We start from the raw sequence: 18,482 nt of genomic DNA, 5'->3' as shown, positions 1-18,482 counted from the left end.
AAATCTCTTCACTGGCAACACCTAGATTTGTGTTTGATTGAATCACTGGGTGCTACAGCCTGGCCAAGTTGACACCTAACACCAACCATCACACCAGGCATCATTCCTAACTTCCTCCCCATAACTTGCGTAGCTAGTGAAGCATGAGTCCCGTTAAGTCTACCACCTCGATATTGCTTAAGTCAGTAAACTTCTTTTGCGTCCTCATTACCTGAACTACAGCAGTGGCCGCTAAGTGGTCTCCTGCTTTTAATAATCTCCTGAAACGTGTTTGTCTTTTTAATGTATTTATTAAAGTATATTTTATGTACTGCCCCCTCAGTGTCCCGAATATAGTAACAGAGTTGCAGTTGTTTCTCACAAATGCAGTGTTTGCCCTAGGAAAGCACTGAGGAGTTGCAGCTTCTCCATTTTTAGAATGGTGTTTGGTTCTGCCGCCTCTCCTCGGTCCACAGCTTGCGGGCTTTCAGAGACGCGCCGCCTCTCCTCCTCTCCCACGCCCCCACGCTCTCCAGCAGGGGCTCGCGCCCAGCGCCAGGCTGGGTTAAGGGCGGGTCGGGGTCCGCCCAGGGGAGGAGGAGCCGGAAGAACTACATTTCCCAGGCTGCTGCGCGGTTCCGGACTCCATTTCCCAGCAACGCCCGGGGCGCCCCGCCAGGACTCCATTTCCCAGAGTTCCGCGGGAGGGCCCGACCTGGTCCCGCTCCCTCCACCTAACCCCAACGCGTGGCAGGACTCTCAGCCGGCGCCTGAAGCCGCTCTCCGGGCAGGTCAGGTAAGACGCAGGTGAGACAGCGCGGGGCACGAGGGGACCCTGGGACGGGGGGCGTGGTGTGACGAGCCGGGGCCTGGGCCTTGGGTGCCCCGTGACAGCCAGAGGGGCCTGAGGGGTACCCGGAACTGGGGGCGTAGGAGGGGCCTGGAAGCGTGGGAGGGGGCCCAGCTGCAAGATGCGGTGGGTTCGGAGGTGGGGCCAGGAAGGGGACCCGGGGGTGTGGGAAGCGCCTGAGGGACGTGGAGGGGCCCGGCCGTGGTGGGGTCTACCCCAAGGCCTGCTGCCGCGCTGCGCGCGCTCTCGAGAGCAGCGGAATTTCTGGGCAGCGTCCCCTCCTGTCCGGGCTGCCCGTGGGGCCCTGCAGCGGGGTCAGAGCCGTCCTGTAGCGGCCCGAGCAGATTTCCAGCCTCCAGGAAGGGTCCTCAGAGGTGGTGGCGCCCCGAGGCCTGTCCATTTCTTAGCCAGAAGCGCAACCTGCCCAGAAGGAGCCAGGCTCTCGAAGGCTAGCTGGGACCAGCTGGCCGCTGGTGGGCACCGGGTTGCATACACAGGCGCCGCCCCTTCCCCGTCTGTGGCATATGGACTTTGGCTGGGAGCAGCCCAAACGACCTGGGCCAGGAGCCCCCAGCCCCAAGGTTGGCTGCCTCCCCTCTTGACAGACAGAGGGGAGCCGAATGTTCCCTTTCTTGGCCCAGTGGGGGTCAGGGTTGGGCCTGCAGGGCAGAGCCTGGCTCTCCCAGCTGGGTGGTAGTCCTAGGGCCCCTGTGCAGCTCTAGACAGAGGGCTTCCTGGGGAGCAGGGCTGAGAGGAGGGGATGACTCAGGCTAGATGGGTCTGTCTGGTCCCCAGTGGGCAGTCTCCCTGCGCTGCTGACCTTATACTGTGCCCGTTGCCCCAGGCCAGCCCTTGGAAATCACAGTGGGGCCCAGTGCTAAGGGCAGTGACCCTAGGCTGGGGCATCTCGGGGGAGTGGGGTTCTGTTGCGTGGGAGCGGGATGGCCTCAGCCTCACACCATTTGGCCCTGCAGGTGCAGCCAACATGGGTGAGCCCCAGGGGTCCATGCGGATCCTAGTGACTGGGGGCTCTGGGCTGGTGGGCAGAGCCATCCAGAAGGTGGTAGCAGATGGGGCCAGGCTGCCCGGAGAGGACTGGGTGTTTGTTTCTTCCAAGGATGCTGATCTTACGTGAGTGGGCTCATCCCTGGAGCAGCCCCACCATGCCCTCTCCAGACTGAGAGCTCCGGGCCAGGCCTGTTCCTGGGCCTGGTAGCCTCATGTCAGGCCCGTCCCTGCCAGGTGGCTGGCCTGGCCTGGGTGTGTGCAGTTTTGCTCCTGGGCAAACTTCCTCCCATCTCTTCCTGGAAGCCCACACCCTCATGCCAGCCAGGGCCTGACCGTCCCACCTTCGGCCCCGCCTGCCTCCTGCCCCCAGTGCTTTCAGCCAGGGTGCTAGTTCCCTTGGGCCTCCAAGCAGCCCCTGATGGCCCGGCTCCCCCTCAGGGATGCTGCACAGACCCGAGCGCTGTTTGAAAAAGTCCGGCCCACACATGTCATCCATCTTGCTGCAATGGTGGGGGGCCTGTTCCGGAATATCAAATACAATTTGGACTTCTGGGTAAGTGAGGGGGCCCCAGTGAGCACTGGGAGCCAGGACCCCGGATTCTGGGAACTTCCTGGCCAACTTCCCAAGCTCCTGTTCCGGCCCCGGGAAGTGACCCACACTTGATTTGTAGGTAGAGGGGCACGCAGGTGGGCCTGGGGGCATTTGGCCGAATAGGAAAAGCCTCAGAGCTAACCTGGGGGCTGGAGGAGTTGAGACAAGCCAGTGTTTGCCTTGTGATCCCCGGCTGGTTCCTGCCCCTGGGCCTTCAGACCCTCCTGGTTCCAGGAGGTCCAGCTGCACTGAGCCAGGCCCACAGTGCGCTCAGGGGTGCAGAGGTGCGTGAACTGGGCTCTGGGCCTGCAGCATGTGCCCTGAGGGGTTGCACGTGTGGGGTAGGGGCAGGAGGAGAGCTGGGCTGGCCCACAGCCCTGCCCCTGCCTGGCTGGGCCTCTGAGGGCTGGCCCATCATCTCCAAAATTGGCCTTGGCCTGGTTTGGCCCTGCATCGGGCCTGGGATGGCAGAAGCTTAGACCAGATTTTCCCTGGGGGCCCCTGTCGCCACAGGGCCCTCCTCGTCTCAGTGACAGCCTTCGCAGCAGGCTGCCCGGCCACCACCTCTCCCCAGACCACCCAAATGCCCTGGCCAGCTGAAGTCCCCGGAAGGGGCTGGAGGAGGGGTGTGGCCAGCCAAGGCTTCACTTCACTGAGCCCTAGAGCAGGGTGAGCTCCTGGGGGTGCGGGAGTGGAGAGGCTGCTTCTTCCTGCCCCGCCCGCGGGGCCGGGTTGGGCCCCCTGGGCTCCTGGCTCGCACCTCACCTGCCTAGCCCGCAGCAGCCCCTGTGCGCAGGCTCAGCCCTGAGCTTAGGGGTGTGGCCCTCTCCTCAGGGCCTTCCCCCAGCCTCAGAGTAGGCAGGCCTGGACCCTCCTACAGCCCTGGGGGTGGGACTAACAGGCTGGGAGGGGGCCATGGTTTCTGGACAGTGGGTCCTGGGAGCTGGTAGAACCGCTGCCTCAGGTACTGCCTGCCAGGGTGTGTCCGCACTTCTGTCCCTGGAGGGGCAGGTAAGGGCTGGCATCCTGCCTGGGGCCTGAACCCTGCCCTGCCCCCACCCCTGCTCCCTCAGCGGAAAAACATACACATCAACGACAACGTGCTGCACTCGGCCTTCGAGGTGGGGGCGCGAAAGGTGGTCTCCTGCCTGTCTACCTGCATCTTCCCCGACAAGACCAGCTACCCTATCGATGAGACCATGGTGAGGGGCGGGGCTGGGGCGGGGCCTGGCCTGGGGGCAGGGCTGAGAAGCAGCGGCTCCTCTGCTCCCCCAGATTCACAACGGACCCCCGCACAGCAGCAATTTTGGCTACTCTTACGCCAAGAGGATGATCGACGTGCAGAACAGGTCCTCTTCCCGCGCGTGCCAGGCTGAAGCCAGCCAAGAACGGGGAAGGGGGCCCCAGATGCCCTGTGGTGGGTGGGCCCAGGGGGCCGCCCTGGCAGGGCTCTCAGATCTCGGCTCCCCTCCTCGCTAGCCTCGGCTGGGGTGGGGCTCGCCCGTGATCCGAGGATGAGGGCCAGAGGGCATGCTGTGCCCCCGCAGGGCCTACTTCCAGCAGCACGGCTGCACCTTCACCGCTGTCATCCCCACCAATGTCTTTGGGCCCCACGACAACTTCAGCATCGAGGACGGTCACGTGCTGCCTGGCCTCATCCACAAGGTGCATCTGGCCAAGAGTGAGTGACCGCCACCCGTGGCACAGCTGTTTGCTTGCTTGATGGGGCCCCTGGGGAACAGCGGGGAGGAGGGGCGGTGCTGGCACGTCCCCTCTGACACCTGCCCTCCCCACCCTGCAGGTCGCGGCTCAGCCTTGACAGTGTGGGGCACAGGGAGGCCTCGGAGGCAGTTCATCTACTCACTGGTTGGTGCCTCGAGGGGCACAGCTGTTCCCCAGAACGTCTCCTGGAGCTGCCGCGCTGGCTGTGGGGAGGCATGAGGGAGCCTAGGAAGGGCCGGGTGTCCAGGCTGAGCCCCCAGGGGAGCAGTCACTGGTCCTTGCTGGGTCCGTGTACGTTCCATTCCCCAGGGACGTTGCTGGGTACAGCTCTGAGCTCATCAGGAGAAAGGACTTGGGGCTGAGCTGGCCAAGCACTGCTCAAAGCGGGGTACCCCGGGCCCCAGCCAAGCTTGGGCTGCACCCCGCCAAGCAGGAGCACTTGGGAGAGGTGACCTGGGCCCGTTGGGCCGTAATTTGTGGCCTTTGACCCTGGCTGTCTGACCTCCAGGACCTGGCCCGGCTCTTTATCTGGGTCCTGCGGGAGTACGATGAGGTGGAGCCCATCATCCTGTCAGGTGGGTGCCCTGCAGTCCCACCCCCATTGCAGTGGGGCAGGACACCCGTCTGTCCTGAGAGCCGCTGAGCAGGGCAGCGGGAACGTCTGTGGGGCTGGGTGGCAGTGGGTCCAGGCAGAGGAGGCCTGACCTGGCCGCTGGCCCCTCGGTCCCCACAGTGGGTGAGGAGGATGAGGTGTCCATCCAGGAGGTGGCTGAGGCCGTGGTGGAGGCCATGGACTTCCATGGGGAGGTCACCGTATCCTTTGGTTCTAGGCGGGAGACCATGGGCCTCCCTGCAGGAGGCCGTGGGTGTGACGCACCCATGGCACTCACCCTGGCAGCCGGGGGTGAGGGTGTCTGCTGCTTTCTCCTGGAGGCTCCCCCTGGGAAGGCTAGACAAGCTTCAAGGGCAGGCTGGTGGAAGGGTGGGCTGCCCCTTCTTCTGTGCCCTTGACCAGGTGCCTAGTTTGATACAACCAAGTCGGATGGGCAGTTTAAGAAGACGGCCAGTAATGGCAAGCTGCGGGCCTACCTGCCCGACTTCCGGTTCACGCCCTTCAAGCAGGGTGAGCCCTCCCACCCCATCCCTCAGGACCGCCCGGCCCCTCCCCAGGCCTCAGCTCCCTACTGCCGGTTGGGGGTGGACGCCCTGCAGCTTTGGCCTCCATGCCCTCACCGTGGAGGCAGGACACGGGGTGACTGCCCTACGTCCCTGGGCCTCACCTGCCCGCCTCTGCAGCCGTGCAGGAAACCTGTGCCTGGTTCACTGACAACTACGAGCAGGCCCGGAAGTGAAGTGTGCGGCGGGAGCGGGTGCCGCCCTCTCCCCGGCGCTCAGCCAGCAGAGCCCAGCGGCGGCCACTCAGAACCTGCTGGGGCTGAGGGCACTGCCCTCGTGGCGGCCGGCCCCTGCCCCATGCCCTCTGCCGGGGCAGACCTGGCTGACTATCCGGTGAGGCCACCGTTCACACCGTCCTCAGGGAAGCCAAGGCCTGGCCAGGCCCAGCACCCTGCTCCCCGACACCAGTCGCAGAGCATGTACACTTCTGATCCCTGGGAGCCAATAAAGTGCGTTTCCACAGGCCTGGCCCCGGCAGCTCTGTATCAGCCCCCCATCTCCCCCGCCCCAGCACTGCCTCCTGGAGCCTGGCCAGCCCCCAAGAGCTGCTGGGCCACGGTGGCCAACTGTCCCTGGGGTAGAAGGGCAGCAGTGGCCGGAGACACGGAGAGGTGGGTGTGTGGGCAGGTGGCAGGAGAGGCTGGACTGTCAGCCGGCGGGGACAAAGGGCAGGCACCTCCACGCACAGCCAGGTGCAGGCCTGGGTAACCTGCACTCCACGGGCTTACCCACCCCCCCACACATCCCCAGGACTTTGGGGAAAGAGGCTGGGTCTGGATTTGGACAGGCTGAGCAGGCACACAGGTGGATCTGAGGAGAGCAGTGGCGATCGGCCAGTTCAGGCCTGGCCCCTCATCTCCCTATCCCTGAGGTAGCAGCGTGGGTGCTGGGGCTTGGCCTGCCCTTCTCCCATGGGCAGCAACAGGTGTCACGCAAGAGTGGGCCTGGCGGGCACAGCGGTGAGTGGCACAGGCCTCCCATCCTCAACAGGAAAGTCTGGACCGGTTGACCCACCGGCCCCCGCCTAGCCAGTCAGTGCCGGGTGTGCTTCCCCCAGGACCCAGGCACCTTCCCTGGCTCCGGGGCCCACCTCCCCAGGGGTACCCTTTGCTGTCTTCACACCAGTGACTCCCAGCTCTCTTCTGGCCCCAGGTGTGTCTGCCACGTTCCTTACTTCCTTTGTTCATTCAGGCGCTATGGGCTGCCTTCCCTGTGCCAGCCACGCAAGTCCCAACCTCCGTCCCGTGTCCAGCTGATCCCTCACTGCGTTTGTTACCACCACCCCGGCCCACGGGCCTCTCCAGGGGCCAGTCCTGCCCCTCTCACATCAGTGCCTCCCCACCTCTTAGGTCTCTGCTGACTGAGGCCCACCCCACCTGCTTGTTTCTCTGGAAACACCTCCCCTCCCCCACCCCCCAGGGCTTGGAGCTCCAGGACCTGGTCGGCCCTTCATGCTGTATCCCCTGGGTGCCAGCCCTTTGTGAATCTGAAGGGTCTGCCCCTGTGGGCATTCAGGGAGAGGGGGAGGGGTGGCCCCTGAGTTGGAGCTCGGATCAGCCAAGTGAGAATGGGCGGAAGGAGGCCCTGCGCGGGGCAGAGAGGCCTGGACATGCCTGGCCGGACACAAGTAGTGGTTGTGTGTCCTGACTTGTCCCTTGGGTTATGGGGTGTGTGTGTTTATCGTAGAGGGGCTGTCTCTCCAGCCAGAATGCAAGTCTGCGGGGTGGGGGTTTGTGCACTCCACTGCTGTGTGCCCTTCGTTCCCAGCCCAGAGCAGGGCCCCCACGCTGAAGGGGCAGCGTTGAAGGAAGGAATGAAGGGATCTCATTGTTGAAGAGCTTTGAACGTGTCAAAGTAGAGTTTAAAGAAAATAACATCTTTAAAATTCAGTCTTAGGGCTTCCCTGGTGGCACAGTGGTTGAGAGTCCGCCTGCCAATGCAGGGGACACGGGTTCGTGCCCCGGTCTGGGAAGATCCCACATGCCGTGGAGCGGCTGGGCCCGTGAGCCATGGCCGCTGAGCCTGCACGTCCAGAGCCTGTGCTCTGCAACAGGAGAGGCCCGCATACTGCAAAAAAAAAAAAAAAAAAAAAAAAAAAAAAAAAAAAAAAAATTCAGTCTTAAAAACTGCAATCTTAGTTCTTCAACCTTGTTTTTCCCATGTCAATCAAAAATTACAAGCACAGCCCACACCCACACCCACCCTCCCCCTCTCAGTCTCTAAGGTGGGCCCTGGCCCTGGCGAAGCACTTCATCTCCCACAGAACCAGCAAGAGGGGCCAGGTCTCCGCTGGGGACCTAGGCCTCATGAAGGTCTCCCCTGCAGCTCCCTGAGAGGCCCTCAGAAACCAGAATCCAGGCTGGCCTGAGGACCTCCTTTAACAGAAAAGCAGACCCCTGCTCCCACGTTTCACTGGCTGTGCCAATTTTATGCTGTCACCCAGACCCACTGCGGCTTGGGGAAGAGCTGACCACAAGCCCTGACCAGGCAACCCTGTCCTCCACACCCAAGTCCACTGGCAGGCTCCAAGAGGCCTGAGGCACCCACCTCTGGGACAAGACCAGAGGAGCCCCCACCCTTTCCTGCCCTTCGCCTTTAAATGACCAGCTCAAGTTGCCCTTTGGGAAATTTCACACATCGGGACAGAAGCCAGTACAGCATTCTGGCCGCCCGCCCGGCGCCCCGCGCCGCGGCCCACCCCTCCTCGCCCTAGATCTCTCCGGCCAATGAGCTGCGAAGGGGTGATCCCAATTGGTAGCGATCGATCGAGCGTGGAGCCCGCGGGAGGGGGCGGAGCGTGAGGTCTCGGCAGCCAATGGACGAGGGCAGGTGCTGGGCGGTGTAGCCCATTGGCGGCGCTGAGGGCGCGGGCGGGGCGCGGCGCGGGGCGGTGGCGAGATGGCGGCGGCGGTTGCGGCGGAGTCTGGCCCGAGGCGCTTGGGCTTCGTGGGCGCCGGCCGCATGGCGGAGGCCATCGCGCAGGGCCTCATCCAAGCAGGTGGGGCGCGTGGGGTCCCGGGCCCGCGGGCTAGCGGGCGTCCGACACCGGCCTGTGTGGGAGGGACGGGCTTACCTCTCCGTTGCTCACCTGCCCCGCGGAGCCCCGGGCAGCACGGGGCCCTCCGCGCAGGGGCCCCAGGGTGGGGCTGGCCGGCGGGCGTGGGCCGGGGCGGCACGCGGACCCTGTGCCTCCGGTCTGCTTCCTCTGGGAGCGCGGCTGGAGGGGACGTGGTGGAGAGGCTCAGCGCCGGCCGTCCCCACGTCCGAGTTGAGATGTGCTGAGTACACAGAATAAAATACACGCCGAATTTGGAAGATTTATCATCCAAACAAAAAATAACGTATCTTAGTAAGTTTTAATATTGATTAGGTGTTGGAAGGGTAACATTTTGGCCACCTTGGGTTAAATAAAATGTACTACAATTCACCCGTTTTTTCCTACTTGTTTAGTAAGACTACTAGAAAATGTAAAGTTACGCGTGTGGCTCGAGCGATACTTCTCTTGGACAGCCCTAGCTTAGAGCGCGGGATCTCCTGCCGACTTCCTAAGCTCGTGCCTCGGTCGAGCTGCCTGACCGCGCTGAGCCTCCGACTCTTCTTTCTGTTTGTTCGCCGGCTGCACCCCTGGTGTCCGGCACTGTGCACATTTGGGGCACATCATTCTCCATTCTTCACATTGTAGGCTGTTTAGCCCCTTGCCTGGCTTCTCCCCACTAGATGTCAGTGACACCCCCAGTTGTGACAGCCAAAATGTCTCCAGACACTGTCAATGTCCGGGGGTGGGGGCAAAATCATCCTCGGTCGAGCACCACTTACAGCAGGGATGGAGGTGCTGTCCTAATCATACCCCACAGTATTTAGAAACCTTTATATGTAGATATGGACTGGTTTTCTGCCTTCAGCCATATGTCAAGGTCTAGAAAGGTCAAATCATCAGAAAACAGTTTACTGCAAGTCTCAGGTGTTTTACCTGTAAAACCTGGAGTATCACCTGCCTCCCCTGCTGCACGGAGTCTCGCAGTGCTGCCACCGTCTCTTCAGGCCGTGGGGTGCACTTCTGCCTTCCTGCTAGACCTTACAGAAATCTGATCTGTAGAAGATTTCTACCAAACGGGGACTGAGCCTCTGCTTGGATGTCCCCGTACAGATGCACCCCCCTCCGGAGGAAGCTCGTTCCCCACCCCAGCTTCCCTCCCCACCATGCCCCCTCCCCAGCCTCACTGTTCCCGGAGGCAGGGATCCCTGGGATCTGTGTCCTCACGAGACAAGGCAAGCTCCCGGCCCCTGTGTCCGGCGGGGCGTCTGGACTCAGCAGCAGCAGCAGCAGCAGGTGGGCAGCGATGGCTGCTGAGTAGAATCACGTGAAGCTGGTTGCCTGGTCCCAGCCGAGTGGAGCGGCCCCGCCAAGCACCTGGCTTCTTGGAGAGGCTCAGCGTGGCCCAGGTGTGGCTGAGCCTCAGAGACCTGCTGTAAGGGGCCTGCCAGGCTGGCTTCTCCCCACGCCACATCCTCACTGACGCCCCCTACCCGCCTTTGCCTTTCCTTCCAGGAAAAGTGGAAGCTCAGCACGTGCTGGTCAGCGCGCCGACGGACAGGAACCTCTGCCGCTTCCGGGTGAGCCGGGCAGCTCCTCTGAGTCGAGGCTTCCCAGGGCTCAGATGGCTCTTGGCTCCTTGGGGCCAGGGAAGTGCTGCTTACTTAGCTAAAGTTTTGAGACGGGCTGGGCTGGGCTGGGGAAGGGGAGGTCAAAGGCCAGAAGGAAAGTCAAGGTTGTGGAGGGCCCGGGTGGGGTAAAGGGGTGTGTGTGTGTGCGTGCATGCTGGACGGGCAGGAATGTCACGGGCACTCACTGGGATCAGAGGGCTCGAGGAGGTGCTGACACCAGGGCCATCTGAGGTTGAATCCTGAGCGAGAACGGGTGGTCTGGGCGCATCATGGGCATTAGGTTTAGGGCCGTTTGCAATGGGGGGCCCGTGGGATTGCAGGGTGGGCTCCGGCAGGGAGGGCCGTGGTCTGGGAGGATGCCCGCTGACGTGGGCCTGGTCCCGGCAACCCTGCTGCAGGCCCTGGGCTGCCAGACCACCCACTCCAACCGGGAGGTGCTGCAGAGCTGCTCCCTCGTCTTCTTTGCCACCAAGCCCCACATCCTGCCGGCTGTCCTGGTGGAGGTGGCTCGTGTGGTCACCGCTGAGCACATCTTGGTGTCTGTGGCTGCTGGGGTCTCCCTGAGCACCCTGGAGGAGGTGAGTGGCCTGTCGGGGTGCAGTGGGGGCTGAGGCTCTGACCCCAGGGTGGGCTCTGCTGGCCTCCCACCCCTGCCATCCCAGACCGGCTGCAGCCTGGGTCCAGCCCTTCCAGAAACCAGGATGGGTGGGTTGGGGGGCAGACAGCCTCTCAGCCGGCCTGCACAGGCGGCCAGGTGGCTAGGGGGCTGGGGTTAGGGCTCCTCCCACCTGGGGTTAGGGCGCCACCCCCGGGAAGTAGCGGGGAGCCTGCTCTGGCCCGGCGTGTGCCTGCCCGGCAGCCCTGATCGCAGCCTCTCTCCCGCCAGCTGCTGCCCCCGATGGCGCGAGTGCTGCGGGTCTCGCCCAACCTGCCCTGCGTGGTCCAGGAGGGGGCCATGGTGATGGCACGGGGCCGCTATGCTGGGAGCGACGAGGCCAGGCTCCTGCGGACCCTGCTGGAGGCCTGCGGGCAGTGCGAGGAGGTGCCCGAGGCCCAGGTGGACGTCCACACTGGCCTCAGCGGCAGCGGTGTGGCCTTTGTGAGTGTCGTCTGGTCCCCGCACCCCAACCCCTGCCCTCACAGGCCGGCCCTCCCTCGGCAAAGTGGGGCCTTGTGGAGCCCCCCACCCCGACAGCCCCTGGCCCCATGGCTCCCCGGCTGGGTCCGCAGCTCCCCGTGTGCGCCGCCCACCCCGTATCTGTGCCTTCCTGGGCCTTTGAGGCCTTGTGGAGCACCCCCGACAGCCCCTGGCCCCATGGCTCCCCGGCTGGGTCCGCAGCTCCCCGTGTGCGCCGCCCACCCCCTGTTATCTGTGCCTTCCTGGGCCTTTGAGGCTGGCCCCTTGGCAGACCCCTGGGCTCTGGCCTCGGCTCTGGTGGCTGGTGTGCAGGACCTTGTTCCTGAGGGTCCCCAGCCTTTTCCAGGCTGGGTTCTGTGTCCAAGGGAGTGCTGGCTTTGTCCCCGCCCCCCGCTGCTACAGGTGTGTGCCTTCTCGGAGGCCTTGGCCGAAGGAGCCATCAAGATGGGCATGCCCAGTGGCCTGGCCCACCGCATTGCCGCCCAGACCCTGCTGGTGAGACCCTGCTGCCCAGTCCTGGGGGAGTGTGTGGAAGGGGAGGGGGCAGCACGCCTCCTGGGAGCTGTGGAAAGGGAGACGGGAGGCCTGAGCAGCCTGGGCTGAGACGGGGCGGGGGGGGGGGGATGGGGGTGGGGCTGAGCCGAGGAGGGGCTGCTGGCCTCCCCCGAGTCACCCCAATGCCACTTTCCCCAGGGCACGGCCAAGATGCTTCTGCAGAAGGGGCAGCACCCGGCTCAGCTGCGGACTGACGTGTGCACACCCGGCGGCACCACTATCTATGGGCTCCACGCGCTGGAGCAGGGCGGGCTGCGGGCGGCGGCCATGAGCGCCGTGGAGGCTGCCACCTGCCGGGCCCGGGAACTCAGTAGGAAGTAGGGCGCAGGCACTGGGTGCAGGCCGTGGCCACCCCCCAGCCCCTTCCCGAGGACTCGGGTTCTCTCCAGCCTGCAGGCCAGTGGGGGAGCTGCTTGAGGTGTGGGAGGCTGGCTGGAGGACAGGTCCTGGCCAGCGGGGATCACAGCGGGCTGTGGGCCCCTCTCCAGACCCTGAGCTCGCGGCCAGCGGCAGGTGGAGCTGGTCCTGATGACCCTTCCCTGGGTCAAGAGTCCTGGAGGGTCCCACGGCCTGGCCTCTGACTGCAGGATTTGGTTCTTAGCATGTCTGTGAAAGGACCAACAGGCCAGGAAAGCCAGCAACTTAGGGCCCTAAGCAAGGACGAGGGGCCTCTGGGTGCGGGGCAGACTACCTGCAGCCCAAGGCTCACAGGGGCCTCCTCACCCCACACGGGCCCTAGTGCTGGAGCCCCTTCCTTCCACCCGCCAGCTGTGAGGCTCAGGGGCCTCCCCACCCCACACGGGCCCTAGTGCTGGAGCCCCTTCCTTCCACCCGCCAGCGGTGAGGCTCGCGGCAAAGTGATCCCCTTGGCTGTGAACAGGGCTTACACGGCAGCCTGCCCCTCACTGCCCGCACAGCCCTGAGCCCCCCACCACTCCAGCCTTCATGGGCGGCTGGCCCTCAGCCAGCAACTGTCCGTCTGACCCTGGCCCTTCCACCTGCTAGAAGGCTCAGCCTGAGTCCATTTCGGCACCTTTTCTTTCACTTTTGAACTGCGGCTGTCCTATAGCATGGAGCAACCAATATTTAACTGGAGGCTGGTAAAACCAAATTCCAAGTGCCTGGAAACACGTCTCAGGCAAGGCCCAGGATACTGGGCTCAGACTCGGAACTGTGGGTGTAGGTGGTCTGGGGACAGGGTTTCCCATCACCCGAGAGCTCTGCAAGGGTAGGCTCCCCCTGCCCCCGCCCAGCACTCTAACCTCACCCTCAGCTGTACGTCCATGGGTCCCCGCCATGTATCTTCCAACAGAATCCCTGAGGACCAGGCAGGGCTCGGCTTGGGGAGTGGAAGATGCACCTCTGCCCAGCCCTGCCCTTAGGCGGTCACCTCCCGAATGTGAGGTGCCCGGTGAGCCCAGCTGGTGATGGCCCGTGACAGGAAATGCCAGTTGAAGAGGGCCTGACCCAGGAACAGCAGCTTGGGGCAGGGGCGGGCAGGGTTGCAGCCCAGTCACTGGCCGGCCAAGTCTCTTCACCTTATACTGCAAAGCTAAAATTACTTTTCTCAGAAGCTGGTGGACGTGAACTTCTTTCATCAATGTTGTTCCTTTTCTGTACCTTCCCCACTTTTTCAAATCAGGTGTTCTGGATCCAAGCACTAGACAGTTACAAAAATAAGACTAGAACAGGGATCATGTGACATTGGCACATCCAGCCTTTATTATAAAGCGTGCTGGGCCTATCTGGCCGGTGACCTCTGCTGTCAGTGAGGTTGGCTGTGAAAGGGTCCCTCGACAGGGCAAGCACCCACAGCCCACTTTAGCACCCTTGCCCCCGGGGCTCTTGGGCCAGCAGGCTGGGGGTCCCAGGAGGCCCGAGCCCCTGCTGGAGGGCGCCCCCTTCCTCTCACCCCGCGCTCCAGTGCTCCAGCTTCGGTCCAGCTGTCACCTGGGGGCTCATTCCCAAGCGTGAGGCCCCTCGGGCAAGCTTGGCCTCACACGGGTTCCCTCTGATGCTGCAGCCTGGTCTTGCCCTCCCAACCCCCCAGCTGGGCTGGCTTCAGCAGAAGCCACAAGCTCACCTTTCCACCTGCAGTGCTTTCCTGCTGTGCCTACCACCGAGCCCACGGGGCCAGCCCTGACAGTGACTGACCAGGGGCTGCTTTTTGGAATCAGTGATCTTTATCGCCTTGAGGATTTGTCAGAGGGCTGTGAACAGGATGGGGAGAGCATGATGGCTGTGTCCCTGAGCACACAGGCCACGGGGCTGTCCCTCCCAGGCCACGGGGCTCCCACACCCTCACAAGAGACGTGTAATCCTTGAGGGCAAGAAACCCAGTCTCCAGCATGGTGCCCAGCACTCTGCAGGTAGGGCTGTTGAAGGAATTCAGGCGGCCGCTAAGACCCCTCCCTCTGTGCCACCAACCGCCTTACCCTCCTTAGCGCAAACCAGGGAGCGGCTTAGATGCCCTGGGCCCAGCAGGTATCGGCAGTGAGGCCACTTCACCCATGCTCCTGCAGAGAAAAGCTGGCGTCTCCCACAGCCTCTGCCCTGTGGTTCACAGCGAGGTGAGCCCAGGGAGGTGGGTGACCTCGTGCCAGAGCCGCGATGGGGCGCGGGGTCACAAGGATCATTGCTGGGGCTGCGTTTGGGGCCAGAGCCACCCTCTTCACGTGCAGGGCCCGGTGGCACCAGTGCCCCCATTCTAGAGAGGACACCTTCGGAGGCCCTTGGGTGAGGCAGTCCCCAGCCCAGCAAAGCAAAGCGGCTCCCAGACCCACCCTTGACGGGCCCCCTAACTCTTCAAGGCCCCAGGCCAGCCTGCGCTGTGCCTCGTTTCCGCGCTGCCCATCCAGGGCCTCGGAGACCGCGCAGAGCCACCTCCTGGGGTGCAGCCTTGGTTCTCCAGAGGGGACGAGGCTGGCGCCACATGAGAGGAGATGGGAGGTCCTGTCCTGATAGCCGGTTCTCAACACCAACTGCAGTCCCCCTGCCCAGGCTCCGGGGTACAAGAGGATTAAAGGCCGAGACAGGAAGCTTGGGGTACAAGAGGATTAAAGGCCGAGACAGGAAGCTTGGCGAGAGGGGCAGGGCTGATGATGCTACCAGAGGCCACCCTCGCCAGTGCCCACCTGGGCTCTGAGGTCTGTCTCTCCACAGGCCCCTATAGGCGGGCAGGGCAGAGGACCAGCAGGCTGGCCATCGTGACCAGGAGCTCCCGGTCTGGGTCCCCGGGTCGCCACCAGCTGGAGAGGCAGGTGGTGTAACATGCAAGACATCCTGAAGCCCCGAGCAGCTGCTTGGTTAGACCCAGGGCCGGCGTAGGCCGCCAGAGGCTCCTGCAGGTGTGCAGGCTTGCCACAGATGGAAGTGGAGGTGCCGGGTGGGCCCCAGCAGTTGCGGCTGGAGGCTGCTGCCTGGGCCTGGCTAGCCAAGCCTCTCTTCTCTGGTTCCCAAATCCTACATACTGTCCCTCAGCTTTCAGATTTGACATACACATCCATGTGTGGTTTTTTTTTGGGGGGGGGGTGGTTCCAAGGAACAGTTTACGTCCTTGCTCTGGGAGCGCCCAGCCGTCCTACCACCGTGCACAGCCCTCCCGTCCCACAGACACAGCACCTGTCTGTGGCCTCTGCAGTCTCAGACCACCAGGAGGATGGGGCAGGTGAGGATGAGGGCAGAGCGCTGAGGCAGGCAGCACCTCAAATCCAGCCCCACTGCCCCTCACAAGAGCTCTGGGTATCTCTGCAGGGCAGCCTCTGGGAGGCCTGGATGGGTATCTCTCGGCCTCAGGCCACCAGCAGGACCCTGAATCTAGAGCTGGACAGTTACAGAGCCCTTGCCTTCTCCTTACAAACTGTGCCATCTAGGAGCCTAGTTGATGGGGCCATGGGAAGCAGTTCCTCAGCCACGCCTTGGGCAGTGCCAGGCGCGGGAGAGAAACCTGAGGGCAGGCTGGGCAGGGGAGCCTTGGAGGGGAGCTAAGGCACTGAGGGTTGTCCTGGCATGGCCGTCAGTGCCACAGGGCTGCTCCGGGGAAACGGGATGGCTCTGGGCTCTGGGGCTGGACAAAGTGGCCTGTGGCTGGCCCGGCCACTGGTCTGTCACCAGGGCCCAGGTCTAGTGCTTGCCAACCCCACGGAACAAGAGAGCTGTTCAGAATGTTTTCTTAAGGAAAGTTAAAAATCCGAGTAGAACAGAAACCTACAGCCCTCGCTGCACCCAGAACCTTGGGAGGCCCTGCGTGCCGGGCACCATCCTCCCTTCCAGCCCACAGAGCCCTCCACCCCGGGTCCCTGAAGCGTATCTGTTAAAGACAGACTTAACGCGCTAAAAACAAAACGAGTGGTGTGCTTCCCATTGAGACGACCGACCGCATGGCTGTGGTCGGGAGGGACGGGAGCGCAGGGCCCTCGTCCGGTACCAGTGCTGGGCGGTGTGGACAGGAACATGGCTGGAGGCCTCAGCCCCACAGGGGCCAGGGTGGGAGCACAGCCACCTGCTCTCTGATAAGTGCTGTGGTGTGTGCGCCAGGCCTGCACGAGAGGGCACCTGGCTAAGACCGCAGACCCCACGTGCGCGCCTGCCCAGGGAGGGGAAGCAGGCGCCCACGGCCTCTGTTCTGTCCCCACGTGAAACGCGGGCACCAGTGGAGGGGACGGCCTTTCACCAACAGAGCTCCTCTGAGCCAGGCTGGGCTGGGATCCCTGCAACCCCGAGCGGGTGGGGGGGAGACCACCCCAGGGGAGGGGAGGAGAGATGGTGAGGCTGTGTGTATCCCCTCCAAGTGCCGCAGGAGAAAGGCCACTGGGGGCTGCTCGGACGGGCCTGGTCACACCCCATCATCAGGGACTGCAGGAGAGGGCCCGATGCCCCCCAGCCTCCGGGCCATGCTGATCAGTGAGCGAAGCTGCACCAGCTTCAGCGGCCCTACCTCCCGGGGGTCCCGGCTCTCCAGCCATCGCAGAGCTGTCTCCAGGCCCCGCACGGCCTCCCCAGCGGAGGGCACGGCGGCCTCCTCCTCCTCCTCTCCTCCCGCCGCGACAGAGGGCAGGCTGGCTGGGGGCGGAGGGGCCCCAGGGACCAGCACGGGAGGCCGGCTGGGGCCTGGGTCCTCTCTGCAGCCGTCGGGCAGCCCCCCGTCATCGTCCAGGTGCAGCCACTCGGCCACCTCCTCGGGCGCCAGCCGCTTGCAGGCCAGGGCTGCCAGGTGCGTGAGGTCGCTAAGCACCGTGCTGCGCTCCGCGGCCTCCTCGGCCTGGCCGGCCGGCTGCCCAGCGCACTCCTCCGCCGGCCGGGGCTCAAAGGCAGCCCGCAAGCCCAGCAGCCAGCAGCGCTCGATGCTGCCTGCCTGCACCAGGTCCCAGGAGAGGCCGGCCAGGTAGAGCATGTCCTTGAGCATGAAGCTGCGCATGAAGTCCAGCGGGGACCCCCCGGCGCAGGACACGGCCAGCCGCAGCAGCTCCCGCTTGTACAGCTGCTTGAAGGCGGCCACCACCCCCTGCTCCAGTGGGGCCGGGATGTGCGCCCGGCTGCTGCCCTTGGACAGGAACAGCACCCGCACCGCCCCGTCGGGGGTCTGCAGCTCCTCCGGAGGGCCCAGGGGCTCAGGCCGGCACCTCCTGGGGGTCTCCTCGCTGTCCTCCAGCGTGGGCATCCTGGCCGCAGGGCTGGGGCAGGGCGGGTGGGCGACCAGCAGCACAGCCTTCTGCTGCAGGCAGCTGCGGCGCAGGTAGCGCCTGACGCCCGGGACGAACTCCTCGAAGAACCAGCCGCGCAGCAGCGGGCGGCTGAGCCAGGCGTCGGGGCTGTAGCGGTAGGAGGCGGGGAACTTGTCCTGGTTGTGGTGGCGCAGGCTGGGTGGGTCCGGCAACTGACCGATGACCAGCGGCTTCAGCTTGTGGCTGCCGGTCAGGTTGGCGGCCAGCAGCACCGTCACCCGGTCGCCCCGCCAGCGACGGCCACAGCCCCCCGCGCCCAGGGGCGCGGCCTGCTCCGGAAGCAGCTTCCAGTAGAGGCCGGTGACGTTGGCGTTGTAGATCTGCTCGTCGCCGTAGCCGCCCTCGGCGGGGGCAGGGGAATTCAGGGCGCGGTCGGGCAGGGGGCCGGTGCGGGTGAGCTGCGCGGGCTCCTGCTTGACCGGCAGGCCGGGCGCGGGGCCGGCGGCTGGGGGCTCGGCCTCGCCGTAGATGCGCTGGCTGGAGATGCCGTGGCGCTTCTGCCAGCGCCAGAACCAGCCGTGGCTGGCCTTGAAGGTGCACTCGGGCCCGTAGATCTGGCGCGCGAAGGCCTCGGCCTGCGCTTGGATGAGCGGCCCCGACAGCGGCACGCCGTGCTGGCGCAGCGCCAGGAACCACGAGTAGACGGCGCGGTCGATCTCCTCCTCGTTGGCTAGCCGCATCTTCTTGCGCTGCGTGCCCACCTCGCCGCCCAGCTGCTCCAGGAACCAGCGCAGCTTGGGCTCGTCCTTGAGCCAGCCGCGCAGCGTGCCGCCGGGGACGCCGAAGTCGCGGCACACGCTGGCCTGCCGCTCGCCGCCCTTGACGCGCTCGATGGCCTGCAGCTTGTCCTTGATGGAGTAGGCCTTGCGGAAGGCCATCTTCACAGCCACGCGGGGCCGCGGCCCGGGCGCGGGGGGCGGCGGCCGCGCGGCGGCGACCGGGGCGGGCGCGGGGGGCCGCGGCGACTGCGCGGGGCGCCCGGGCGGGGGGCGGCGGCCGCGGCGCGGGGCCGGGCCGGCCGGGAGTCCCGCGGGGTACATGGTTGCTGCTGCGGCTGCGGCGGCAGCGGGGGCG

At 64.7% G+C, this 18,482-nt stretch overlaps 4 protein-coding genes across 5 annotated transcripts in view; 2 read left to right on the top strand and 2 right to left on the bottom strand.

Annotated features, from left to right (window-relative positions):
• Positions 1-18,482, bottom strand: part of ZNF623 (zinc finger protein 623) — a 281,848-nt gene that overhangs the window by 26,493 nt on the left and 236,873 nt on the right.
• Positions 687-5,795, top strand: GFUS (GDP-L-fucose synthase). 2 transcript variants are annotated; one of them, XM_065895334.1, is made up of 11 exons: positions 687-770; positions 1,804-1,960; positions 2,276-2,390; positions 3,503-3,631; positions 3,705-3,778; positions 3,977-4,110; positions 4,231-4,295; positions 4,660-4,726; positions 4,885-4,964; positions 5,175-5,274; positions 5,448-5,795. In XM_065895334.1, exons 2-11 carry the CDS (start codon positions 1,815-1,817, stop codon positions 5,501-5,503), a joined length of 966 nt encoding a protein of 321 aa, XP_065751406.1. In that variant the 5' UTR covers positions 687-770; positions 1,804-1,814; the 3' UTR covers positions 5,504-5,795. The 2 variants fall into 2 exon arrangements, with proteins under 2 accessions (XP_065751406.1, XP_065751407.1); XM_065895335.1 differs by lacking the exons at positions 687-770; positions 3,705-3,778 and having other exon boundaries at positions 1,815-1,960; positions 3,977-4,094; positions 5,448-5,503.
• On the top strand, positions 8,232-12,006 carry PYCR3 (pyrroline-5-carboxylate reductase 3). Its single transcript, XM_065895339.1, has 6 exons — positions 8,232-8,325; positions 9,877-9,941; positions 10,391-10,570; positions 10,879-11,091; positions 11,533-11,625; positions 11,824-12,006. Exons 1-6 carry the CDS (start codon positions 8,289-8,291, stop codon positions 12,004-12,006), a joined length of 771 nt encoding a protein of 256 aa, XP_065751411.1. The 5' UTR covers positions 8,232-8,288.
• Positions 16,520-18,448, bottom strand: TIGD5 (tigger transposable element derived 5). The gene has a single exon (XM_065895295.1). The coding sequence runs from the start codon at positions 18,446-18,448 to the stop codon at positions 16,520-16,522; it is 1,929 nt and encodes a 642-aa protein (XP_065751367.1).

Source organism: Phocoena phocoena, chromosome 17 (assembly GCF_963924675.1).
Source record: "Phocoena phocoena chromosome 17, mPhoPho1.1, whole genome shotgun sequence".
Taxonomy (NCBI): Eukaryota; Metazoa; Chordata; class Mammalia; order Artiodactyla; family Phocoenidae; genus Phocoena; species Phocoena phocoena.
Note: the sequence above shows the minus strand (reverse complement) of the source record. Positions and strands in the feature narration are given on the sequence as shown.

Coding starts and splice junctions, on each gene's coding strand:
- GFUS (XM_065895334.1), top strand. CDS start 1,815: ATGGGTGAGCCCCAGGGGTCCATGCGGATCCTAGTGACTGGGGGCTCT. Junction 3,779..3,976: donor ATGATCGACGTGCAGAACAG/GTCCTCTTCCCG, acceptor GTGCCCCCGCAG/GGCCTACTTCCAGCAGCACG. Junction 4,111..4,230: donor CAAGGTGCATCTGGCCAAGA/GTGAGTGACCGC, acceptor CCCACCCTGCAG/GTCGCGGCTCAGCCTTGACA.
- PYCR3 (XM_065895339.1), top strand. CDS start 8,289: ATGGCGGAGGCCATCGCGCAGGGCCTCATCCAAGCAG. Junction 9,942..10,390: donor GGAACCTCTGCCGCTTCCGG/GTGAGCCGGGCA, acceptor ACCCTGCTGCAG/GCCCTGGGCTGCCAGACCAC. Junction 11,626..11,823: donor TTGCCGCCCAGACCCTGCTG/GTGAGACCCTGC, acceptor CACTTTCCCCAG/GGCACGGCCAAGATGCTTCT.
- TIGD5 (XM_065895295.1), bottom strand. CDS start 18,448: ATGTACCCCGCGGGACTCCCGGCCGGCCCGGCCCCGCGCCGCGGCCGC.